The sequence below is a fragment of the Gymnodraco acuticeps genome, unplaced genomic scaffold (genome assembly GCF_902827175.1).
Source record: "Gymnodraco acuticeps unplaced genomic scaffold, fGymAcu1.1, whole genome shotgun sequence".
Classification (NCBI taxonomy): domain Eukaryota; kingdom Metazoa; phylum Chordata; class Actinopteri; order Perciformes; family Bathydraconidae; genus Gymnodraco; species Gymnodraco acuticeps.
In genome coordinates, this window is record NW_022991973.1 from 729,651 (window position 1) to 757,358 (window position 27,708).

General features: G+C 39.4%; 1 protein-coding gene across 3 annotated transcripts; it reads left to right on the forward strand.

Moving 5' to 3' along the window:
* Nucleotides 1–3,916: 3,916 nt before the first annotated feature.
* ncaldb (neurocalcin delta b) lies at nucleotides 3,917–27,157 on the forward strand. 3 transcript variants are annotated; one of them, XR_004567506.1, is made up of 5 exons: nucleotides 3,917–4,142; nucleotides 22,435–22,866; nucleotides 24,826–24,931; nucleotides 25,550–25,806; nucleotides 25,843–27,157. XR_004567506.1 is itself a non-coding variant. In XM_034200948.1 (4 exons), the coding sequence occupies exons 2-4, from the start codon at nucleotides 22,489–22,491 to the stop codon at nucleotides 25,642–25,644; spliced, it is 579 nt and encodes a 192-aa protein (XP_034056839.1). In that variant the 5' UTR covers nucleotides 3,917–4,142; nucleotides 22,435–22,488; the 3' UTR covers nucleotides 25,645–27,157. The 3 variants fall into 3 exon arrangements, 2 of the variants coding, with proteins under 2 accessions (XP_034056839.1, XP_034056840.1); XM_034200948.1 differs by having other exon boundaries at nucleotides 25,550–27,157; XM_034200949.1 differs by lacking the exon at nucleotides 3,917–4,142 and adding an exon at nucleotides 4,581–4,719 and having other exon boundaries at nucleotides 25,550–27,157.
* The last annotated feature ends 551 nt before the right edge of the window (nucleotides 27,158–27,708 follow it).

The window sequence follows — 27,708 nt, forward strand, 5'->3', positions numbered from 1 at the left end:
TTGTATAAGTGAAATGTACATCTCACCACTCAAGATCAGATATAGTTTAGTCATTTTGCCAGTCAGTAGAAATTTGACACTATGAAGTGTAACAGTAACCCTGACAAAGTCAATGCAGTCTTAATTAATAATGAATAATTCCTTACATTTATTATAGCGCTTTTTCAATGACTCAAAGCGCTTTACATATACACACATTACACATATATCATACATGCAATGGTCAGATACTGTGGACAATACCCACAGGAGCAAGTTCAGGTGAAGTGTCTTGCCCAAGGACACACCGGCTTTACAGACGCAGCAGCGGCGGGTTTCACCCCTTGATCTGATGATCATTGCACAGCGCACTGCGCCACACCGTCCATCTTCACACCTCGAGGTCATCGTGGCGCTTTTACAAGTAGCCTACACATTGGTATTATACATGTACTGTGGACAATACCCACAGGAGCAAATCCGGGTGAAGTGTCTTGCCCAAGGACACAACGGCAGTGGCGGCAGGAGCGGGTTTCGAACTGGAGTTCCCCAGCACTCCCCCTTGATCTGATGATCGGACAGTCCACTGCGCCACCCAACTTCTTTGGTTGTTAAGAGCTTCTGAATGTCTAACTTTCAGACACCTCTAAGATCTTATTAATCAGCCATGGGTTGCCTGCCAGAGAGCTTAGCTCACTACAAAACACTCCTCAGGGCAGCATAAGGTTAGCTCTGTGTGGTTAGATAACAGATAATCAGTGAGAAGAGGTGTTCGCTCCTCTGCCGTGCAGCTCAGTAGCTTCTCCAACCAGCACCATGACTTAGCCTGGTCCCTAAAGCCGCTGTTACCTAATGACAGAGTCCTGACGGAGCCACAGGCCGGCTAATTTAGACCATCCAGTTCAAAGCTTCTTGGTTTATGAGCCGGGCAGACCAGGCCTTACTGATTTATGTGTGTGTTTGTTTGTGTATTTGTGTGTGAAGAGTTGGGGATGGCTTTACAGTCACATCAATATTATGCAAACCTATTAGAGGTTGTAGTGCTATAGCTCCAGAGTGCTCAGGGCTCTCCCGCAGGGTCACACTCAAGATGACCTCTCACTTCTGTTGAGTGTGAATAATGTGGCCTGCTGGTAAAAAGGAAACAAGTGATAATCACAGTATCACAATGTCAAACAGTGCTACCATGACTCAAATGACTCACTCTAAAACTGCAGTAATAAAGCGGTCAGAGTCTCAGGTTCAATCATTGAATATGGATTTTCTGACACTTCTTTAGCTATGTGTTTGTTTGTTTGTTTGTTTGTTTGTTTGTTTGTTTGTTTGTATATTTGCTAAGGCTGCAACTCATCATTAACAGTATTGATTAATCTGCAAATCATTGTATGGACTAAACTATTAACCGTCTGGTCGGTACATTTTAAATTAAAGCCTAAAGTGTTATTATGATATAAAACAGAAAAAATTGAACCCTAGCCAAATTGAAAGAGCATCAGCATTTTCTGCCAATTTTGACGATTAATCCATCAACAAAATAAAGTTATTTATTTGTATTCCATTTTTTTGTTACTGATTATGATCACAGATTCTATAGCACTCTATGTACAGAACAGTCTTTGAAAACTTGATGCTGATTCATGTTTAAAAGGATGACCATGTAACTTTGAGACAAATATAGAACAATGATCTGCAACATTGGCAGGTTGAGTCTTCCTGAGGTACTTTGTGTATCTGTTCCCCCTCATTTCTTCTTATCTCCCTGTTGTTTATAAGAAAGGCAAAATGAACCCCAGAAAATCACTTTTATACCCAACAGGGGTTGAATGTGTACACAACCCACCTTTTCCACTGATGATACTTGTTCATATTATTGGACCATGACATGCTCGGTTTGATTTGATAGTTATTTCAGAATCTGAATCAAAATACCTTTATTTCATCCCACAGAGGGGAAATGTGCATTTGTGACTGCAAGAAAATAGCCAAAGACAGCTTAATGTTACCTAAGAAGCATGCATTACACAAATAATAAAGATACAACATTTCAAAGAAAAATTACACAATTTACAAAATACACATCCTGTAACAGTTCTGAGATATAGCAGCCAGGTATATATTACACAGTTATTAACGGCATTACAAAACGTTCAAAGCTATTTTTTTGGATTGTTCATCATTGCTGAGAAGGGCAACTTGACATTTCTATTTGAAGCTAAATGGATGTCTGCCTGCATGTGTCTAAAGGCTTTTCAAACATTCATAACTTGTCTGTTGTGTTAAGTTTTTGAATGCATCCAGTGAATCATTCATATATGAGTGAGGTCAGTAGTTTGATGACTCAGCAGGGCCGTGTACTTTATAAGGTCATTAAAGAAAATGCTTGCTTGAACACCGACTGAATAAGCCCCGTGGCTTTGACTTCCACTAATCATCTTAGGCAATGCATGGCTCCCAAGATGCCTGCATGGGAACACCTTTACTGGGCCGCAGCAGCATACGACTGGTGGTACTGTCACCATAATCATGCAATACTTAAAAATGCAATACTTTTATCATATTGTTGCTCAAACAAACAGATATGTAAATGAATGCAAACATTTTTAATTAAGTCTTAAACCTTTTTCTTTATGATTTGAATTCCTGCAATGTACAAGAATGTTGCAAGAACCTCTCATTAGCAAAGAAACGCGGTAATTTGCATAATGCATGCAAACTAAATGTTAGACTTCATTAGAAGAAGAGAATCTTGGTAGGTGAAACCTCAAGTTATACGGTATGCACTGCGCCGCTGCAAACACAGCTAATAATTCAGCTTTACATTTAAAACGTTTGAAATGCTGCTTTAAGAGGTTTTATGTATTTGTTGTATTCATATCTAACAACAACAATGTTAACATTGCTCATGCCTTGTGAGGGAAATGAATGTATAGGCATTATAAAAATGAGAAATCATAAAAACCAGGACAAATCTAGTGCACTTTTTTGTTAGAAAAAAATAAGATACAATAAATAAAGACAGCAATTGAGTTACAGAGCAAAGGTAATAAAGACATTTGGGGATGTTCAAGTAAATACAGAGTATACCATATAACAAAAACCATATACAATAAATAGAAATATGAAAGCTCTAGGCTTTGTTTGTGGGGTAACATATGTGCTAAAACAAACTAGTTTGCAATAAAATATAAAACGGTCCTTATTCCTGTTATATTTGGAAAATGCTAGAAAGCACGTCAACTTTACTAACTCTTTGCTACCACAATGTAATTAATATTTACAGTGGTGTTCAGTAAGTACATGTTCTAGGCCTACTGTACTTAAGTACCATTTTGACATTTTTACTTTACTTGAGTATTAATTCCATTTTATGTTGTACTTTGTACTTCTACTCCACTAAAATGTAGGGTTAATATTGTACTTTTACTCGACTACATTTTTGTAGTAGGCCTACCTTTGGTTACTGGGAGATATAGATTAATGATAAACAATATGATCAACACTCAACTAAGACTTTAGTTACCCAGTATAATTAAAACTAGCTGCACCTTCACCAGGTTGATAAACACATCAATAATTGTATTTAAAAACATGTAATATATATGATTGTGAAATGAGACAATGTGCATAATGAGTACATTTTACTTTTGTTACTTTAAGTATATTTTGATGCTAATAGCCTACTACTTTTGTACTTTTACTTAACTTGAGTCACATTTGCAATGCAGGACTTTTACTTGTAACAGAGTATTCCTACACTCTGGTTGTTCTACTTTTACTTAAGTACAATATATGAGTACTTCTTCCACCTCTGCACATTATAATTAATATTTAAATAGCCAGGCCTAGTAGTACAACCTTACTGTGTGAATTGTTTTATACGCTGATCTTGTTGCCGGGCCAACGCGACTTCCTATTGGCCGCCGCAGTATCACGTGACAGTCCTGACGTCATGGTGAGTGTCTGCAGGCTGAGCGGAATATGTGCAGCGGAACAAGCTGAGAGAGTGTGGACTGATAGCAAGCCGGGAAACTGCAGCTCCTTAGAGGCTCCTGCTGCTAGCTGTTGCCCTCCTAAAGTCTGTGAAACGTTTCACTGCTGAGACGCGAAGTAATGGACAATTAGAGAGACATTCAACAGGCTTTCAACAGCTACTTAAAAGCGAGGTAAGTTGTCGCTCACGCTGTCCCTCCCTCCCTCTCTGTTTGTCCGCTTCCTGTTACTTTTTTTGTAGTTGCTTGGACCTCAGGTGAGATGAGTTACAAGCTTCAACAGTAACTTTACAGACTTTTATTGGTCTGCATAATATTTGTTTCTTCTATTAATTGCAGCAGCGTTACAAGATGGTAGCAGCGGATAAAGCTTTACCTAGATTTGTAATCGGATGAGGCTGCTCTTCTTTCCTAAATTAACTTCCAGGGTAGCCGGGGTAGCAGAGGTGCTGTGTGTCCTTACACACTTTTCATATTTATTTGTAGAATGAGTGAGGACAGGAAGTGGAAAAGGAGTCCTCCACTAACACACTAGACTGAGTGAGGTGAGGCAGGGTATCTCCTTTCAGCAAACACACATCAGTCACTCAGTGGACTAAAGCAGGACAGAGGAGGTAGCTTTATTGGACTGCTGATAGGCTACTTTATCTTGGATTGAAATGCTTTGCTGTGCATAAATGCCTGTGGTGGATGTACTGTCAAATATATGGTCAGTGTGGTAGCAGTGAGATCATGTTTTCACTGAAATGAGGTGAGTAGCTTCCCAGCATTACAAGGTATAACATATACAGGGCATCAAATAAAAGATTACATATTTGGACAATGATTTTGATAATATATGTATCTATTTACCTGATTTTCTATGATCATTTAAAACATTTTAGCAGGTTTTAGCTTCTCAAATGTGAGGATTTGTAGGATGTTTGTTCTTTGTTTTGTTTGTTGCAGTGAACCAAATTTATATAAAAATATATCTCCACAAAATGTTCTGCTACAATTTCTCATGAGCCCAAGTTGAGGTCCTTAAACAGCTAGTTTTATCTGACAACAGTCCCCAATATAAAATATATAAAAGTATTGTTGAAGAAAATAATCAATTCATTTATAAAATGTCAACATATAATAATAAATAAATAATGAAAACAGTCATTAGTTGAATCCCTACATTGCATTGCTTATTCAGTGGAACGTATTGGTTTCAGGTTTCCGTTAAATGGTTAAACAGCTGGAGTAAGACTGAGGTTTAAAAGTGGCTTGTTGTATTAAGAGGCTCTGTGCAAATTTACTTTTTGTTAGCTGTTGGTTCTAGTGATTGAACTGGTTTAGTTTGTGATGTGGGATGTAAACAAGAAACCTGCCATGAGTGAATTTCCTCTGGCTGTCTCTGTGAAATGTTCTTGTAATGATCAGAGTGTTTGATCAAGTGAAAGAGACACAGAAGGAGACAAATAAACATTAAAGTGACAAGAAAAGCACAAGCTCATGACATAAAATGAAAGATGTAGTGGATATGTGGATATGAGATAAAAAGACACACAGACTGGTTTTGCTATCTTTGAGTCACTGTGGCACCCGAACATCCGATGTTTTTAGGAAATGAAATCTCAGTCCAGCTACTCCTCTCACCTCAGGAAGCCAACACAACATAGCAAGAATCATTTAAAGACCCGCGGAGGTGCGGACACAAGGGTGGAGTCGAGATAATATCCCCCTTGGTGTCGGTCTGTCGGAAGCATCTCTTCAAACATTTCAAGATGCTGAACTCTTACAAATGTGCGCTAAATTTGAACAGATGTTCTATTCCTGTGTGCGGGGGTTTGTTTTGGGCCAGTCTGACCACATTGGCAGCGTCCTCTGTAGTTATGTTCGTCTGTGCAGCAGTCAGCGCTCTTTCAGTTGAAGTGGACCTTGTTTTTTAGAGAAAGGAGTCGGGGAGAGCGATTGGAAAAAACAAGGATGAGTGTTAGATTAAACAGAAGTAGGAGAGCTTCAAATGTTGAGATAATGATAGATTCTGGTTGCTGATATTTTGGATAGAAAGCCGCAGTTAACACACGGTGTGCAGCATATATCACTGGCAGAGCAGGGTGGGAGTTGTTTAGTCATCGGACAGATTGACATTTCCATCTCCAGAGCCTTTGTCTTTTCAACAGGCTGTTTCAGAGAGAGGCACATTTAGATATTCAGTGCAAAGTAAACGCCACTCCTCGTGCAATCAGTGACAATTTGGTGTGTGCGTGTCCAAGTCCAAGTCTGTCTTCTTGCAGTTGTTGTCAGTGACATTTAATTTTTTTTGTATCTTGTTCTCATTCGCTCCCTCATGATGACCTCTCTGTCTTGATTGTGGTTTTCTGCAGCTCTCCAGCTGACGAATTGAGCTCATGTGTGCTGCATTATGATGAAGTTGCTGCCTCGGGTTTCTCAAATTGGCAGGATGAATAGGATTTAGAGAAGAGAAGGAATGGACTTTGTCAACCAAAGAAAACACAATGTTATTAATTTAGAGTGCTGTAAATAAAAAATAAACTAACATCCTGAGAAACCAAATCCTGTCAATTGTACACAAACTCATCTTAACACACGTTTCACATCACGGAAGGCCATTGAAATGACAACTAGAAGCAGAAATGAAGGAAGGACATTGAATAATCCAAATATTAAGGAAGTGTATGAGGATGCTTGGGCTATCTTTAGAGCTATGAATGTTTGTGTTTTTAAAGTGTGAATTGGCCCTCAGTGTCACTTTGATGTGAAACGTTCTTGTTTGCAAAAAGCTGGCTGCAATTTATGATTTATGTCATTATGAATTATGACCAGCTGCTGATTCTTTTCTCAATTCATCTTTCAGTGTTCATATATCTCTATAGGTACAGTCCAAAAACCAAAAGATATTACATTTCCTATAATACGACTACAAAATATAAATAAACAGTAAATCCTCACATTGGAGAATTTGAAAGCAGAGGGAAATAATAATAAAAGATGAATCAATTATCTTAATATTGCAAATTATTTTGTGTCAGTTAATCCACTAAAGGTTTTAGCTCCAGACTGGAAAACGTTTGTGTCAATAGAATCAAAATCATACAAACCAGTAGATTATTTTCACCTTTAGCTGCTGCAAAGTCACATTTGTACTACTTACTATTATTACGTATATCACTTTCTAACACTATTTACTAATCCTTTTTTTACTATTTGAGTCAGTTGGAGCTGTACATTTCTACAACCTTATTTGACTGATGTGCCATGATAAGTATTTTCCAAACCCTCTACTGAATTTAGTTCCCAAGACACTGTGGCACAGATTGGCCTGACGGTAGACTGGTCCTGACCCTACGCTAAATAACTCAGGAGATAAAGTTGCAGGCAGATATTCAGGCAGCCGCTGAAGCACGCTGAACAGCCCTCGTCATGATACTTGTAACGTGAGCACGGGGCTCCTGCAGCTGTGTTTTGATGGCGGTTTGAAATGTGCTGCTGACCAGACATGTGATCGCACACGAGCTGCGGCCAGGAGATGTTTAAAGAGAGGGACGTGCACGGAGTATTCATACCATAGACTGTATGATTCATACGTGCCAGACTTATGAGGGTAATGGCGGTCAGAAACACAACCTTTTTCTTTGGTCCTTGTGTTTATTTGTAGCTTCTTTAAAGAAAAAACACATTGGTGTGGTGCTCTAAATGTGAGTCTGATGTGCTGTAGGGCCTCTCTATTGTTAGTTTTTTGTGTCATCCTGTGCTGTGCTTAACTGCATTTTAATCACACTGATTCATTTGTGGCAGATTATTATCGCTGTCACAGTTGAGACGTCAACCAACTTTGTTTTTGTGTGTAGGTATCTTATAATTTTCAAACTAGACATCATGAGAGAACAGCAGTTCTACATTAGGGATTTATTTGTCACCTTTCGGCACCATCGAGAAGACAGAAAATAAATTGGCAATAAGTTTGCTCATTAGTTCATCGTAAACAACATTATTTTATGTAAAAAATGGTCTTAAAGCCACATATTTCAGCGTCTCAATTGTGAATTAGATGTTCTCTTCATGCTGCTCTAGCTCTAGGCTCCTGCACAAATAGATGATGCAAAACATGAATTACGTGCCTAAATAGCAGAGAAGAAAGTGAGTGATTGTGATGTTGCCATCATCAAAAGCATGTGTCCGTGTAATCAAATCAAATCAAGTTTTATTTATATAGCACAGTTATAAACGATTTTTGGTCGAGCCAAAACACAGTCGACACTTTACAGCAAATACAACAGCACAGATTGTTCAGAATATCAGTATGAGAAAAACGACACCCTCTGTCCTTAGACCCTCACATCGTACAAGGAAACACTTCCAGAGAAAACCCACAGTTTAAGGGGAACATGGGAGAAACCTCAGGGAAAGCAACAGAGGAGGGATCCCTCTCCCGGGACGGACAGACGTGCAATAGATGCCGTGTGTAAATCGAAGAGATAATACATTTTACAGCATATAGACCGAATGTTAGGAAATGCATGTGTCTGTAATAAGAAGATGAATTGTAAAAGACTGTATGTCTGTTTCTGGCGTTCAAAATCACATTTAACTCTGACTTTTGTCCTCGCCTAAACCTCTGTGATGTCTTATCAAAGCTGAAATGAAACATCATTATTTAATAGCGACCTCTGGGTGAATATCACACGGCAGATCTTGCAGGTTTAATAATTGCGTCCTTGTTAGGTCGGGAAGGACTGGCTTTACCTCCGCAGCCTGATCGCAGACGGATCATATTGCATTATGGATGTGTCATTCATAAACTCACCATCTGTGATCAGGTCTTCTTCAGCTCCCCCCCCCCCCCCCCCCCCCCCCCCCAGAGCTTTCTTCTGCTTTCTGCTCTTGGATTATCTGTGGGACCTTTGGGTTCCGATTTACCTGCAGGATATAAATGGAGACTTCTGGCGGTTACATAAGTGGACAACAAGATGTTCTGGGATGGTGGCGTGTCTGAGGGCTTTTCGTTCGAGCAGCAAGAATGAGTCAACCTCTCAGATGCTGCTCTAAAAACATATTTGCTGCAGAGTTGTGTGGGATTTCAGCTTTTAAACCAGTAATTCAATAGTATAATGTTATATAATTGGCTTCAAAAATGAAACATTTTATATATAATTGAATATTGAAAAGTGTTAAGAACTAAGATTTGGTATCACATTTTCGGGTCAGATTTTGAGAGTTTTCTAAGTACTCATGGTTATTTTCACGATGAATGCATTATCTTCTATATTAATGATCAAACCAATAATTACGTGGTCCATAAAATGCATTCACAGCTTCCCAGTGGACGTTTTCATAATTATATAAAAATAGATATATTTGGTAATACTTGTTTTTGGTCACCATCAGTCCAAAACGAAAATAGATATCCTTTTTGCCATCAATTTAAGAATGTATTTTATAAAATTATTATTACCGGTAGGTTTCATATTAACATCAATATAATGATAAGATTACATGTTACCTACCCCTGAATGCTTGCTTTAAAAAATGCTCTGTGGTTGGAGATTAATGATATTGAACAATCAAACGTTTTTTTTATTAGTATATGGAAATTCAGTATCCAACTATTTTTATCAATTAATATTTGTCTCAACCTGAAATGCTAAACAGACACTGTTTGCAGCTCAAATGTGAGGACTTGCTGCTTTTCTTAATGTATTATTTGATGATAATCACTGTTGGTTGGGAAAAACAAGACAATTAAAGAAGTGATCTTGATGTCTAAAGAGGAATACTATGAGGCATTGCTGTATGTCATTAGTTGTAGTGTTAGTTAAATCTGTCTGAAAGCCCCACAGGTTGATCTTGTCCTACTAAACGTCTGAACATGTGTGCCCTGTTGCTGTTATTAGAAACTGAAAGTGACAGCATGGATTATACATGCAGTCTATGATTATACCTGCACAGCTCACCTCTCAGGCCTGTTCCCCTCGCAGAGGCACTCACGAGGTTAAACAAGTGCCGGGCGCTCACTCGTTGTCTTGACCTTATGAGATGGAAGAGACTTGGCTAAACCACGTGACCTTTCCACTTGTCAAAGCCTCCGTTATGTAACAGTGTCATCAGAGGTCTGCCAGCAGCAGCAGGTAAGAGTCTTAACGTTAATTGTAGGCAGTGATCTCTGGGAGACAGAAATAGCTTCTTAGGGATGACTAGTTAAAGGGATGTTCAGTGGAGGTCTGAGCCCTCATCCCAGCATTTCTTCCTTTTGAAATGCACAGCATAGTGAGAGAGGGGTGGTGTGCAGTGTAAGCATAATATGTTAAGTTACATAAGGGCTGCAAGTAACCATTTTCAGTGTCAGAAAAATGGCCGTCTCAATTCCTGATTGTCCAATTTATGTCTTTACCTGTCTTGCTTTGTCAGTCCAAAACAAAAGATATTCAGTTTAATATGATATATAACACAGAAAAATAGTTAATCTACAGGAACAGCGTTTTTTTGCCATTATTGCATCAAAAAAATACTTCAACAGTTAATAAAACATTGTTTTCTTCTGCTGTTAACTAATCGTGGCAGTTCTACATTTATAAAACATTCATTTGGCAGTCAAAACAACCTACATGTTTACCCATACATACTATACTGAACACATGCAGCCTTACCTGCATGTTTGTAGACTGTGGGAGGAAACGAAAACCCACAGGGAGAAACATGCAAACTCCACGCTGAAACTACACCCAGCCGTGGAGTCTAAAAGCAAGCAAAATGTGTTTAAATCAGTGAAAAATGCGCCTTTTTAGTGAAGAGAGAGCATCCAGTGTGAGAGTTAACAGCTCAGCACACAGTAAAGCTGCAACTAATGATTTTCATTATCAATTAATCAGTTCTCCGTAAAAGCACCAAATTAGTTTAATAATATGTTGTTGTAAAGCCAGTAAGAGCAACACTAATTAACCTTCCCTCGCTCATGCAGAGTAATGGAGATTGAATCATTTTAATCGGCTCTGTTTGTGTAAACAGTCTGGCATAAAGACGACGGTCTAATTGGAGCTGCAGCTAAAAGCAAACAATTAAACAACCCGTCTGCACAGAAAGTATAATTAAATGCTACTGTTAATCATTCGACGGCATATAAAGTGATGTTTCTTTGACAACCTGCTGCCCAAAACAAGAGTTATTGTTTGGTCAGTAAGCATTACAACACGACCTCAGTAATCATTACAGCGCTCCAATCCATTAAAACATTAAAATGCAGTTTGCAGAGTGTGTGGCGGTTGTGGTCACCAATGGAAACAAATGCATTAAATGAAAAGAGGATATCAGGATGACGTCAACTGTTGATTAGGAGAATATCTAATAGAAAGTTGACGTCAGTATCTGTGTGTGTTTAGGGTACATTTACTGAGCTGGTTTTGAGTTTTCACTGCATTTTAAGCATTTAGATCAGGGATGGGCAAATGGCGGCCCGGGGGCCCTCAGATTAATTAATAAACAACGTAATTTAAAAAAAGTACTGATACCGTCCACTAGACTCCTAGTTACGTCGCGAACTGCGTACATGATTTCGTTCGGCAGCCAAATACCGCAAAATAATCTGTGACGCGTTTGTGTGTGTGTTCTTAATGGTTAATCTCAATACACACACATTTTCCGTGCTTTCCAATAGTTTAAAATAGTTTTATTCCACACTGTTAAATCCCCTGTTCAATACAAACATGCCACTTGTAAAAATTAAATAACATTTCTGTGAACTGATATTTGTTTAGTGAGCTTATTAGTGGATGTTCCCTGAAAGATTGTAAAATGTCAATGAAGATGTCAAACTTAGTATATTTGTTAATAATTACATACAATACATGGAATTTGTGTGTGTGCGTTGAAGTGTGAATCTGCGGCCCCCTGGTGGCCAGTACATAAATGATGTGGCCCCCACCACCATCCAAGTTGCCCATGGCAGAACAATATTTTCTAAAAAAATAACAAATTCCACTGTGAGCTCACAAACCATAGAGAGGCGAAGTCCCTCCCTTTCCGGGGGAGCTCCATGGGACCTTATTTTGGAAAAATTATGTATTGATGTCAATGGAGAGAGAAAGATTATCTTTCGATTCCGTTTCAATTGTGCCACGAATTACACATATGATGTTTGTCAATTTAAAAGATAACTTTTCAAGTCAAAAAAATTAAAATGTGTCGTAAAACTGTGAAGTAACACTTTTTGTGTGAAACCGCTCAATGAACTACATCTCCCTTCTCGCACCACACACCAAGACGGCCGTCACGTTGGCACATTTCACTTCTTTCTTTCAGAATGAGGCGAAAAGTATTAAAAGAGGTGAAAATCACTCCAAGTCTGGGCATGTTGAGAGCTGTATACATACAAGGGGAGTTAGTCGGTTCCGTAAGAGCCGGCATGCGGGACCGGGATTCTGGGATTTGTAGTCTTTCTAGTTGCGTATTTTTCATAGTCTTATATTTCAACAGTTTTACGACAAACTGTGACTTTTTTGACATGGAAATTATTTTTTAAGATTGACAAACATCATATGTGTAATTCATGGTACAATTCAAACGGGATCGAAAGATACGTTTTCTCTCCCCATTGACTTCAGTACATAATTTTTCCGAAATAAGGTCCCATGGGTCGGAAGTAGATGGGCGGGACTTCGCCTCTCTATTGCTTGCTGTGAATGTAAGTTTGTTTTCTTCGTGTGGCAATGGCATCATATATAACATGATACTTTAGATATCATATCATGGATGTTCTACCCTGATCATATGGCAGTCCAGATACAAGTTGACTAGGAAAGAGATAAGATAAGACTTTATTTATCTCGAAGGGAATTGTTGTGCCAGAGTAACACAAATACAATAAACACAGCAGCATAATAGTAAAACTGTACACTAAAAGTGCAGTAAAAAGAGCAATTAAATATCTACAGAAAGGCTGAGGTAAACCTGCGGACCTTTAAACGGATAGGACAAGTCCTATGTAAATACATTTATGAATATAAATACATTTGATTGCAAGAAACCAACAATGTGAGGGGAAAAAGTAACACCTTCAGTTCTTAGATTAGCAGGAAAAAGCATATGTTTAAATAATGATAACAACTCAATCCAGTTATAGTAGGAGCTTCAGCGTCCTGGACATTTAAATGGAACCAAATAGTTATCATTGGTTACACCTTACCAAAAGGCCCACAGCTACAGTCCATAGAAGGGGTCTGATCAGGTATAATAACTGAAAACACCTGTGCGAGTTCCCCATTGTTTGTTCAAATGCAAATGTATGCAATATTGTAATTGTTGAATCACTTCACTTTTCTTAACACTCCAAAGATAGGTTTCACTACTGATACTTCGTTCACACCAACGGTGTTTCAGGGCCGGTTCGGAGCTGGAGCTTGAAAAGCACCAGGTTTTCCTGTTCACACCGCAGCGGAGCAGCCTCTTGGCTCCGGAATCCGGTTTGTTTCTAGCACCAACAAATTGTCCGGCTAGAGCAAAAGCACCACATACGTCACGCTTACGTCGAGACGGGGGCAGGGGCGGGATCAACTCCTGAACAACAACAAAAAGCCCGCGTTGTATCCAGTTTGTACACAACGATGGAGAAACTTAACAAGCAGCAGTGGTCCACTGAAGAGACCAGCTACCTACTGGGAATATGGTCTTCCGAAGAGGTACAGAGGAAGCTGGAGCACAATCGGCCATTGTTGTTGTTGTCGGTGTGAGCTGTGAGGGGTTTCCGCGCGGTTTGGCTTTATGAAGCAGGCACGCAAACGGTTACGTCATGACGCGAACGGTTACGTCATGACGCAAACTATGACGCAATGACGCAGCACCAGTCGGACTCTGGGCAGTGTGAAAGAGCCGGAGCTAAACCGAAGAATCGGTTCTGAACCTGAAAAGCTCTAGCACGGAGCTTGAACCGGAGTTGCGTTGGTGTGAATGAGGTATGAGCAGTGGCGTTTTTATATGTACAAAAGTGGTGGGGCACAAAAAACTTAGATGTCTATATATAAGCTTCTGCAGTGAGGTTCATGGCTGGTGAGGCACTGGCACTGACTCTTCAGGTTTACAAATATTATATTTTGACCTAAATCAAAATATAATATTATTTTCAAAAGCTTTTTTTGTCTGATGCTTCAATAAATTTTAAACGGACAGTTCAACAAAAGGATACCCAAAAAATGTAGTTTTATCATTTAAATATTGAATTGTTCTTTCTTAGTAAGATCCCATTTTCAATAAAATTGCGGTCTTACCTTGACTTGAAGATGAAGTCAATTTGCATATCCTTCTGGACAAAAGTCTCTATTACTTTTTTGTAAAAGTCCTCCTTATCTTCTTGTAGTTTCAAAAGTCTATCATAAATCTAATCTAATCGATAGATTTATGATTCGAAAATTATAAAAGTAGGGTAGACATGTGGATATTATCCGGCTGAACAAAACGTGCATTTATCTAACAGGTTTGTTTCCCACAGATCTTATTTAGAGCTATTTTCTAAAATCCTATGGAGAAATCTCATTGTTTTTTGTCGAGGGAACCATGGAGGGAACCCATCATACATCCATGGAACCCATGCGCAGCTTACTTCCGGGTTTTAGGACGCCTCACTGCAGCTCTCTCGTCTCCTCTTCACACACCACACTTTTCGCGGCACACGTACTTACAGCCAATCAGCTCTGAATTATGTGAGATGACGTATGGTGGGGATGGCAGCTCAATGCCTCTATGGTCATTATTTTTTTGCCACACACATTAAATAGGAAAATATTCTGAGCATGCGCAGTGTAGTTTTTATAGTCACCACAATGACACACACAGACAGTGAGAGGGAGGGGCATGATCGGGTTTTGTCCCACATGGCTCTAAACAGCTCAATAGGCACACACTGTAGACACTAATTAGAAGAACAGAGACTAAAACAGCCATGTACAGACGAATCAGATGATTAAACATGATCTTAAAATATATATTATTTTTTTTGTAATAATTATTTTTAATACTTTCTGCTGACACTAGGTGGGGCTGTGCCTGCCCCTAATGACCAGTCGCCACTGGGTATGAGAGACCTGTGAACTATTTCCCCAAATGACTACTATTAGTCATCGTATAGAAGAAACTTAACTTTCTTTGTGTACAGTGGAATATGTATTTGCATGTATCACAGTCCCTCTTACAGCCAACTTCATGGCACTTTTTCTTTGTGCAGTCTGTGCATCCCTAATCTAACAGACCCAAAACCAAAAATATGTTCTTTAGTGAAGACTAAGAAAAAGCAGCAAATTCTTACATGTGAGAGGCCGGAGGCATCAAATGTTTGGTCATTTAGTCTAAAATAAGTCAAGCGATTTAATAGATGATCAAAAAAGTTTCCTACTGCTTATTGGCAATACCTTTGGTGCTAATGTGACAATTTAAAAGTCCCCGTGTCACCTTACGGTCTAGAATGTTTGTTTGATTTTGTAAAATGTAAAGCCGGACATGCTTCCAGTCTTAATATCAGCCGTTCACACCGAACCCCGCTGTGTATCTGCTGCTGGGTTTTGTTCCAGGAGTGATGAGTGTAAACATGTGTTAATCTTCTTTTCACGCTGCTCCAGCATCCAGTTGAAGTGAACTATATGAGTAACAGCAGGGACCTCATTAGAGGCAGCTGCCACATTGTGTACTCTGAGTTAATTAACCTCTTAAGCCCCAAGCCTGTTTTTCAGGTTTCAGGCTCGAAAATGACATGCCCAAAACAAAGGACTATAACTTCACTTCTAAAAGGGTTATATGAATAATTTATTTTATCAAAGCAAGGTCACATCTGTGAGTTGGATATAGAAGTGTCAGAATCAATAAAGATGTTTCAGTGTCAGAGTAAATCCAGATGGAACATAGTCAAAAAGTGTAAATTCTTGTCTCCGCCCAAATAAAACCCATTACTTATAGTGAAAACCACCCTTGAATGATGGGTTAGTAGCCTAAAAGCTTTAGGAATCCAAAGTATAACATAAGTACCCTGTATCAAGATTGAGGCAAAACAAGTGAGAATTGACCTTTTTAGAGAGATTTAGCAAAAAAAGGTCCAAGCGGACTAAGCTTTGGGCACATTTGGTTCCATTTAACCTTTTTCAGGTACCAGACTGTAAAAATCATTGTATAACATTTAATTATCACTATAGGTATTCATTCCATAAAAATACAAATAAAATTTGTAAAAAAATAAAATGTGTGTGTGGGAAGTTCCCTCTTTGCATGAGATGCATGTTACTTGTACAATAAAAATTAGGAAACATTTGACTCCAACTGGAGCAGATTTTATTTTAAAAAATTAGCAACACACTATACAACAAGCATTTTTTGGGTAAAAAAAACCAACTTTATACAAACCCTGAATGTTACAGTATTACTCCAGTAAGTCATGCCATGCCCTGTAACAGTTCTTTTTGGTAGTGAAGCACAGAGGGACCTGACACTTCCTGCAGTACACAGGTGTCAGTTGCCAGCATCAGAGCACCTCCTGCAGTACCTCCTGACCTTGGTGGCATCTTCCCCATAATACTCGGGCATCCAGAAGCTATATCCTCATCGCCTTCCTCACTGTGAAAACAAATGTGGAAAAAACAAATAGATTAATTCTCTGGCTTGTACTTTCAAAAATGTAACTCAAATCAGAAATAATTTCTGTACAACAACAGCAGAACATCAATTTTGAGTGTGTGAAATAACATTATATCACTCAAAATGTATACCGTGTAAATTATGTGAGACGGGGTTCATATAATCTTTTCAATATTTAATAATATTCCGTCTGTCATATATGTATATTGTGTATATGTATACATATTATGTATGCATGTGTGTATACATATATAATATAAGTAATAATTGTAAGTCGCTTTGGATAAAAGCGTCCGCTAAATGAAATGTAATGTAATACCGTGTTAAATTCAACATGTATATGTCTTGTTTATTTCAAGAAGAAACGGCATCCATCTTCTTTGTTTGTTGTTGAGTGTGTGAAAGAACATTATATCACAAGATGGATGCCATCGTGTTATTGTCATGTGTGTGAAATTACTATAGATGATTACACTCTTACACCAAATAAATAACAAAAAGATAAAAACAGATGAATACTCTTACACCAAATAAATAAGTAATAGATACAAACAGAGAGATTACATACCTTTCCGTTGACGGAGGTTCATAATCAGAGTCATTACTGTCCCCTTTATGCGTGACGAGATTGATTGATTGATTGAAAAGTTTATTAACAGCTTGTATATTGGGTACAGTACAGTACAGCTCAAAACATACAATTGTTAAGGGGATGCAGACCAGAGAAAGACTTTCGTCTTGTTTACATCAGGGTCCCCCATTTCCAATTCATCATGTCATTTAAGACATATAAGACATATTTGACATACAGATGGCTTATTTACAATTTACATACAGGTGGTTTTTTACATACAGATTGCTTATTTACAATTTTCATTTTAGATTTTGTTCTAATACATCCTAACCGGACATTTAAGACATACCAAGTCTACAGATATACAGTTAGTAACAGAGTCTAAAATGCGAGTATATACATAGATGGGGGGGGGGGGAAGCTGTCCATTGAACGACAGGTTGAGATTTGTACCATTACCGGGGCCAGTTTTGCAATGCTCTCCTCCGAAGGTGCTCTTTAAGAGAGGTTTTGAAGGTAAGTATAGTTTTACTTTCCTTTACAGTTGTGGGAAGAGCGTTCCACCTTGATGTGGCATAATTGCGAAATGTGTATTCCCCTTTTTTGTGCCAAATCTGGGTTTCACATGATTTGTGGAGCTCCCGCTGTTGTTATGATCATGGTATTCCTTGACCTTTGGGAAGAATTTTGACATGTACATGGGTACCATAGAGGTGTAGTGGATCTTGTAGACCAGGCCCATTGCAAGTAGCTGTACTCTGTCGTCTACTCTAAGCCATCCTAGGTTGTCAAAGTGGGCAGAGGTGAGGTGGGTTCTAGATGAAAGGTCAAGCAGTAGTCTGACCAGTTTATTTTGCGATGTTTGAAGTTTTATTTTTAGCGCCTTGGAGGTGCTATGGTACCATGACGTGCAAGCATAGTAATAGTACCCTTGAATGAGTGCTCCTGCCAGAGTTTTCAGGGTGTTTTTGTTTACCAGAGAGGAGATCCGGTATAGGAATCTAGTTCTTTGATTGACTTTTTTTTATTACATTGGATGCCATTTTGTCACAGGAGAGGTTTGCCTCAAGAATAGATCCTAGGTATGTAATTTCCTTCTTACTTGTGACAATAATGTCGCCCACTGCAACTGAGAAGTCGTCGGATTTGCTGAGATTATGTTTCGAACCGAAGAGAATGGACTCTGTTTTACCCAGGTGTAATGATAATTTATTATCGGCGAGCCAGGTGCAGATTCTGCCGAACTCGGAGCTGAGGGTTTTTTCAACCTGCAACCTGTTCCTGTCAGAGACCAGCAGGGCTGAGTCGTCCGCGAACAGGAACAAGTTGCAGTCACATGCTGATGACATGTCATTTACATAAATTAGGAACAGTAACGGACCTAATATGCTTCCTTGTGGAACACCACAGCTCACTGGGAGGGGGGGGGACAGAGTACCGTTTACCTCCACCATCTGTTCTCTCCCCTCCAGGTAGGATTGCATCCAGCTCACCGATAGTTTATCAAAACCAATTGCTTTTAGCTTGTTAATCAGAATGGGGTGATTGACAGTGTCGAAAGCCTTTTGTAGGTCCAGCATCACCATGCCGCAGTACTTGCCCTCGTCCACCTCTTGTTTGATGTGGTCGCTCAAATAAAGAAGGCATGTGTCAGTGGAGTGGGATGTTCTAAAGCCAGATTGAAATTCATAGATTAGTTTCTTTTCCGCAAGGTACTTTTCGACCTGTTCATATACTATTTTTTCCATGACTTTCGAGATGGAGGTAAGTATAGAAACAGGGCGGTAGTTGCCTGGGTCCAATTTGCTGCCCTTTTTGTGCAGGGGGGTTACTCTTGCAATTTTGAAGTCTTTGGGTACTTTTCCCTGTTTTATGGAGAGGTTAATTATGTGAGCTATGACTGGTGAGATGGCGGTTGCTGTGTCTCTGAGGAATTTGGAGGGGATATTGTCGTGGCCAGTGGCCTTGTTAGGTTGGAGGGCGCTCAGTTTAATGAGTACCTCTGCTGTTGTTACCCTTGCTAGACTGAAATCATCTTTGCGTACCCCTAGGTTTTTGTAGTAGGTCATGATGTGATCGACTCCAAAAAGCCCGGAGTGGGAGGGTAATTTAATAGATCACTATCTTCCGACGGAGAGTCCTGAAATACGATGTCCAATGCCTCCTCTACGGACAAAAAAGTCTTCTTTCTGGCTGCCATTGTTACAATGAAGACAAAGAAAACAAGTCCGGCTGTTTCGCTGATCGATCTGCCGTTCTCTGCTCTCCTGTCGCGGGACGGGACATGCTATGACATGCTATGACATGCTATGCTATGCTATACTATGCTGCGTAAAAAGAGTGGGCGTGTGCGTAAACCAGCTATACTGCCTTTATTTATACTTACGCAAGATCCTATCTCTGGAACCCATTGGTTGATTTGGGTGATTGACACCTTTTTTGAATCGTTGGTTAGAGCCAATCGAATCGAGTGGCAGTTTCAAAATACGTAAATACGTTACGCCTGCGGAGGGGGAGCTATGCGTAAACTGCATCTCCCGCAGCTGAAGCCACGGACTGTTAACCTCTTAAGCCCCAGCTCGGGTCCGAAAATGCTATATATGTAGCAACAGTGCTATATCTGAAGTGTCATTCATGAAACTATTAATATTCCATACCCATCTGACCGGAGGAAACTTGGCTAACTGACGATACGAAAAAAAAAGAAGTTTTTCGAAAAAGAAGTCTCACAAGAAGCCTCGAAATGAGCCCATGGCAAAAACGGGCAATTGCTATTTCTGCTCATAACTCACAAAAACGATCATTTATAATTCATACTTTCTGCACAAACAACACATTTTCTGAAAGCTGAGATTCCACAGATTCCATGGGTATACACCCCATCACTACAGGCACAATATTAACCGAGCTAGCAGCCAGAACATAGCAAGTAAACAATATCAGTTTTCAAATCCATGACAATAATTAGGTCTTACCTTGGCTGTTTTGTAATCAAAAGTTGTGTTCAAAGGAATAAAAACGCTGCTCAAGGTTAATCCAATGTCTCTAGTCTTGTCACTTTAAAATGATTACTGATAATCAATCCTTTCATTCACGGCAGAAGAGTAGGTCCAACGATTAAAGGATTATAGCTGGCTGTTTATGGAACATGCAAGTGTGAAATAAAGGGACAAGGCGGCAGAATACTTGCATTAGCAGTCAACAAAACTACTAGAACATCAGGGTAATTCATTCAAAATGCAACCACTCCTTGACAGATCTACATATTCATACAGTTTCTCTTAAAATGACACATTTGTTTCAGTCAATTTGTGAAGAATAGTGTTTCCACCGCTCTGTTTACTGTTGAGTTTGTCACTGAAGCAGCACTTTTTATTAGCTCTAAGTACAGTAAATTACTAATAGCAAAAATAACATAATCCCATTATGAACTCTTATCAATCAGGCGTGGTTAATTAATGAATCCGCTGAAGTCAAATGGGATTGTACACAGTCTACATGTGCATGCAGGGATATGAATTAGATTGCTTATTATGTTATGATTTTTTTATATTTGAGCTTTTGAGTCTGTGAACAAAATAATAAAATCCACAAACGTTGAGTGGAAATATATTGGTGACAGATTTGTCTTCCTGGCACAAACTACCAGTGATTTGCCTGCCATTGCTGATTTTATCTGTCATTAACCTCGGCTAAGCTAAGAACAGCTTCCCCCTTCTCCTCCGCTGGTCTGACAGGGGAAAGTGCTAAGCACATTAGCTGCAGGGTTAAATGATGAACTGAGTCTTCTGTCGAGTGTTAAGGCTCCATGTTCGCTTTCTGCAGCCACTGCAGAGGATTGTTACCTTTTTTTCTTTTTCACTTTGCATGTTTATTATGCGCCAGGAAAGAATAAAAAGTCCAGTTGAACTTGAGGTTTACTTCATATCTATATATCTTTTCACGTTGGTATATTTTTAAAACTTGGCTGATCTTGATTATTATTACAGAGGAAGTGTGTGTTGTTCCTGCATGAAATGTAACGTGCATCTGCAGAGATACACACGCATGTGTGTGTGTGTGTGTGTGTGTGTGTGTGTGTGTGTGTGTGTGTGTGTGTGTGTGTGTGTGTGTGTGTGTGTGTGTGTGTGTGTGTGTGTGTGTGTGTGTGTGTGTGTGTGTGTGTGTGTGTGTGTGTGTGTGTGTGTGTGTGTGTGTGTGTGTGTGTGTGTGTGTGTGTGTGTGTGTGTGTGTGTGTGTGTGTGTGTGTGTGTGTGTGTGTGTGTGTGTGTGTGTGTGTGTGTGTGTGTGTGTGTGTGTGTGTGTGTGTGTGTGTGTGTGTGTGTGTGTGTGTGTGTGTGTGTGTGTGTGTGTGTGTGTGTGTGTGTGTGTGTGTGTGTGTGTGATGTGGTGGTCTCCTGTTGCAGCTGCATGGGATGCTGAACCAGGCTGTGCATGAGCACAAAACCGCATGCACAACCTCATCGTGTGCATTCACTTTTATTTACTATCATTGTGGTTATACTAATGTTTTTTGCAACAAACTGTGAAAAAGATAAGTGCAGCTAAAAAAAGACACCTATCTTTCAGCCTTTAAAAAAAAAAAAAAAAAGACAAAATGAAAGCAACACTTCTTCTGTAAACCCCCAAATACAGGGCAACACAAGTGACAGTGAATCTCATAAAGTGATGATATGAAGAAAAACAGTTTGTAGGTGCATTTACAGATGTTCCTTCATCTACATTAAAAGGAGGATATCAGGTTCTTGAAAGCTTCTACCCAATTTATCACAATTTAACAACACTTTGATGTTAACAGCTCCAAAGAACATAACGTTAGGGCACTTGATATCCTAAAACTCCCCATTTGAAATGTTTTTGCAAAGTTAGGAAGCCAAGCAGACTTTGAAGAATCTTATCTCTTAAGTATTTTAGTTGGAAGATGATCACATCCTAATTGTGAGTAGCTCGAGATCCAGAAGTTTCTATCAGGAGCTGAAAAGAGAATACATATTGATGATGATGTGTTAGTGTGGATATACAGCTTGTTCCAGTGCCCCCAGGTGGACAAAAAGTTGGCTAATATAGGTTTCAACTGAATTTTTGGTGTCCAAACAGTCGGTTTATTATTTTGTATTTCACAAAAACAACGAAAAACCATTAATCCAGCTTTTCAAAGTGGGAAAATTCATGAAGACCTTTTGATATCGCCTTCTTCTCTCTCAAAGTATCAAAGATTCTCAAGGTAATTTCAGATTATTTCTAACAACCTTTTTGTGTCCCCCTCTCTCTTTCTTTCTTCATCGTTGTCTGCAGTCTAAAGTCACCGCTGCCCTCACATCGCCCACAGCCTGAACAAAAGCAGCGACCATGGGCAAACAGAACAGCAAGCTCCGTCCCGACGTCATGCAGGACCTGATGGAGAACACGGAGTTCACCGAGCACGAGATCATGGAGTGGTACAAGGGCTTCTTGCGGGACTGTCCCAGCGGCGCGCTCTCCATGGAGGAGTTCAAGAAGATCTATGCCAACTTCTTCCCCTACGGAGACGCCACCAAGTTCGCCGAACATGTCTTCCGCACGTTTGACGCCAACGGAGATGGGACTATCGACTTCAGGGAGTTCATCATCGCTCTGAGCGTGACCTCTCGTGGTCGGCTGGACCAGAAGCTGAAGTGGGCATTCAGTATGTACGATCTGGACGGGAATGGATACATTAGCAAGGCGGAGATGCTGGAGATTGTAACGGTGGGTTTTACTCTTAAAGTCTGGAGTATATTACCTCATTCAACCCCCCACTTTCTGCTTCTCTATCTGTTGACAGCCCTCAGTCTTTCAGTGGCCACTGCATGCCATCATAGTAGCGTCATGTTCCTCAAACTACTCAAGCAGTGAAGCAATATTTTGCTCAGCCATCCACACCAGCTGCTCCATCATATTTCCATCTGCTTCTGTGTTCTGCACCATTTGACCGCCCACAGCACGGAAACCAGCCACTGAGTAATTTTAGAAACCAGCAGTTCCGACATTTCTCAATAACACTCATGTGATGTATTCCTAGAAGGGAGCGGCCCTCCTCTGATCCTCGTATTGACTCAGCATTGCATCCAGCAGCTGTGAGCCCCACCCCCCTCCAGTGTTGCTTTACAACAGCTAGTTTAACCCAGGCTCCTCGTCTTATTGGATAACCGGCTCTGACGCGCAACAGCAATCCTTTACACATGTTCGCAAATCCCAGTGCTAAAATGAGTGCTAGATCATGTGTAATCCCATTCTTTCACCAATCATCCATGTTTTATTCTGTGTGTGTGTGTGGGTGTGGGTGTGTGTGTGTGTGTGTTGTGTGTGTGTGTGGGTGTGGGTGTGTGTGTGTGTGTGTGTGTGGCCTAGCATTACTATACTTGTGGGGACCTAAATCTGTTTACACAGTCACGTGTGGGGACTCGCCTCCCTTATGGGGACAAATTGGATGTCCCCATAAGGGGAATAATTAATTTTAGGGTGAAGACTTGGTTAGGTTTAGGGTTAGGCATGTGTTGGTTATGGTTAAGGTTAGGATAAGTCTCCAGGAAATGCATGTAAGTCAATGTAATGTCCCCTGAAGTGATGTATCCTCCTGGGACCCGAGGAAAAAAAGTGTCTTGACAGACATGGTGTGTGTGTGTGGATGACGTGATACATTTTGCTAAATGTCCATCAGTCCAACATAGGGCTGCATTTACTTATTATTTTCATTGTGTATTTAGATCAGCTGATGTATTTTGATGCCTGATTATAGGGTCCGCTGCAGCATCCCTTCATCTTACCATTACTCGAAAAGTAAAATATGTCCATCACAATAACCCAAAATCCAAGGTGAAGTCTTCAAATCATTGGTTTGAATAATAGTCCAAACCAAAAAGATATGTACAATCATTTAATTGCAAATATGTTGCTGAATTAATTTAATTTAGTTTTCTGTAATTGTATTCTACATGCATCTTCCTCAATGCAGCTGTCATATTAGTGACACATATCCATAACATGGCCTAAAGATGATCACAATTTTAACAGAGGCTGAACCATTACCCGCCCATATAAGCCGATTATTTAAATAAAAGTTTTGTGTGATGGATGCAGATGATCCGAAACACTCTTCATCATTTGGAGGAATATTTCACTTTTTCTAACCGTCTAATAGAAAGATGTCAAGGACTGAACAACAAACATACGCAGCAACATTGATATATAGCAACAGCTTCAGTGTTCAAGTTCGTCAGAAAACCTAAACAGTGAAGCAATACATTCACTTTATCTATTTAAAAACCTAAACCATGTGTTTAGGCCTGGGTACTTCCCTTTTTGTTTCCGCGCAGACGCATCAGCCCCAGAGCTAAACATAAATAAATAAGTAATCCTTTATCTCTCTTCATCCCAGAGGAGTTGTATTGATTGATGGGTCATATATATATTTCACTGCATCTTCAACAATCTAGCTGATGCAACCTTGCATTTGTGCTTCTAGCCGGACTATGAAACGTGATCAGACTGTAGACACTTTGTTTTTGACTGAGATATCTACCATTTAAATGTAATACACCCACTTAAACCGTTAAAGAAGGTTACCGTAGGTGACTTAACTAACCACAAACAACTCTTTTTACAATTGTAGTCTGAAACATAAAATCTTGTTTATGACTTCCTCCTCTCTGTTCCCTCTATCTTCAGGCTATTTACAAGATGGTTTCCTCTGTGATGAAGATGCCCGAGGACGAGTCTACACCGGAGAAACGAACGGACAAAATCTTCAGGCAGATGGACACAAATCGAGATGGTGAGCCTTCTTCATTCTGCCTTTCACTCTGCTGCAGTGTTTTCTGATAACACAGTCGCTTCTTTAAAGCCTACAACTGAACTCAGTGCCCTGTCAATCTCAGTAACACTGCACATGGAGAATATAGGCTAATTTAATTGGCATTTCATCTAATTTAACATCATAAGAAAACAATCAACTATTACTAAAAATAGCCCAAATGATCACAAGACAACTAAAACTCACCCAATTAAATTAAAAAGAAGCAGGAAATCCAGCCTATGATGCAATACTGGCCAAATCCTGTAGATGCAGTCTAGCAGTCTAAGTTGTAGCTGTTTAATAAAAGTTAAATAAAATAAATATAAATGTTTTCCGTTGTCCTCAAAGAGAAGAATAATCTATATTATTTTCCACAATAAGCTTGTTTGGCTATAGGGATGCTCCTGCTAAAACAGACTTTCCTGCACATGGGGTTTTTGGTTCATACCGTACTTTTTTTTGTATTGCTATGAGCAATTGTTTAAGGAAAGTAACATCATCATGGGGAAGATATCTGCTCTTTTCTTTTGATTAAACATATTTTGTATCATCTGAAATGAATAAACAAAACCATTAATACTTGTCTTTCTCTCACAGGTAGACTGTCCCTTGAGGAGTTTGTTGAAGGAGCGAAAAGCGACCCCTCCATCGTCCGGCTGCTGCAGTGTGATCCCAGCAGTGCTGGGCTGTAGAAAACTGGACTCTTCCCCCATCATTGCTTTGATTCATTTAACACAATTTTAATATCTCTCCCAGCTGACCCACCTGAGATGGTTGACATTTGATCACTTGAGCTTTAGAGGCACATCCACACACACACACACACACACACACACACACACACACACACACACACACACACACACACACACACACACACACACACACATACACACACACACACACACACACTGCGACTGTACTTGCTAAAAATACCAAAGCCTGCTGCAGATATAGTCTTTCAGACGCTAACATGCACATTCTGTACATGTGCCTCTATGCCTGATCAAAATCTGCAGACAACATAGATCTCATACGTGGTACAAATATAACACAAAGGACTGAAATCCCATCAAAGACTTGTTAAACGCTGAATCAAAGTTGTGCTATCTCTGTCGGAGAAGACGGTCGACGAGGTTAATCCAACAGATTCGTGAGGTACATTGAGCCGAGTTCAAGTTTATTATTGTTTTTGTTTTTATGCTCATTGTGTTCTCTTTTAACTGACTCGGGTTGTTGAGTGATGACTGACAGATTTTTACAAAGTATTCTAGCTCCATGTTAACACTGGAAAAAAATGAAGTAAATGAGTCTGGCACTACAAGTTATCAAAGCTAACAGTATGGCTTAGGTAGACAAGAGATCTGGGACGTTTAGTTTTAAAGTACAGAATAATTTAAAAAGGGATAAAAGCAGTTTGTTTTTTTAAATGTCTATTTTGGAGGAAGGTTACACCAAACCAAAATGATACTCAGATTTCTAAATCAAGGGGAATATTTTGACTACAGGTCACAACCATCTGTTCTTTTGAAAATGACTTTTATGCCAAGTTCTGTATACACACACACACACACACACACACACACACACACACACACACACACACACATCTCACACACACACACATCAGACACACACACACATCACACAAACACATCACACAAACACAACTTAATTTAACAGATGGATACATGGATTTGACATATTCACATAAACTGAGCTGTGAACTGTGGTTCAACAAGTGTATGAGCAAAGAAAAGTTAGTAGTTGTATGAATATATAGTATGTTACTTATATATTCTTTTACTCTGTGATCACATTGTGGCGGTTCGCTACAGTGGAAAAAAAAATAATTTTACAATTTTGACTTATAAATTATTGGATTGTGATTATAAACATTTTAATTTACTTGACGAATATGATATGAGAGAAAGTTGTACAGTATATCACCCATATTTATGCTAGAGATGTTAAAAAAGGAGAGGACCACACATATTGCTATTCATTCAGAAAATCCTCAGCCACATTTAGTTTATAAAGACTTATTTTTGCTCTTTTTGAGAGAGAAAAAAGCTACAAATCTCAGTCCAATTCAGTCTACTGACATCTGTTTCCCAATAAGTCGGTACACATAGGCAGTCATTAGGATTGTGTGTATAAACGATGGCATACAAGTAATTAAAGTGCAACATTAACAACTGGAAATGTCAAGTCTTTTGCGAATGTGACTTTACATCTCTTTAATGTGCACATAAACATTTAAGTGCAACTGTGACAAGGGAGATTACATTTTTTTTTATGATTATGTCGCACAGTAACAATTGACAAATGGAACAAAGCATTGAAGTTGACAGCGAGGAACAGCAGTGTCCACCAAACATCACTGTTTTTGCAGGATTTACCGTTAGCTCTAACTCGCTTCTCACTTACCTCTGACACACCAAAATATGTGGTAAGTCTTAACGGGAAGCTTAATGATAACTTTTGGAGAAAAACGATTGTGATACACATTTCAAGTAGGTGATCATCAGGTACGTCAGTCCCACATTTCACTTCAATAGCATCTTGTGGTCAAGTGCCAAATATAGATGACTGAAATATAAATTAAAAAAAACACAGTATTGTATCCATTTATACTGTACAGTTGTCTGTCGAACAAAACACTTTGTCACTGTATCATTTTGTATTGTTAACTGGTATGCAGAGCTATATAGAGAAGAGTTACGACAACGGAAGTCCAAAAACGGTTATCGTCA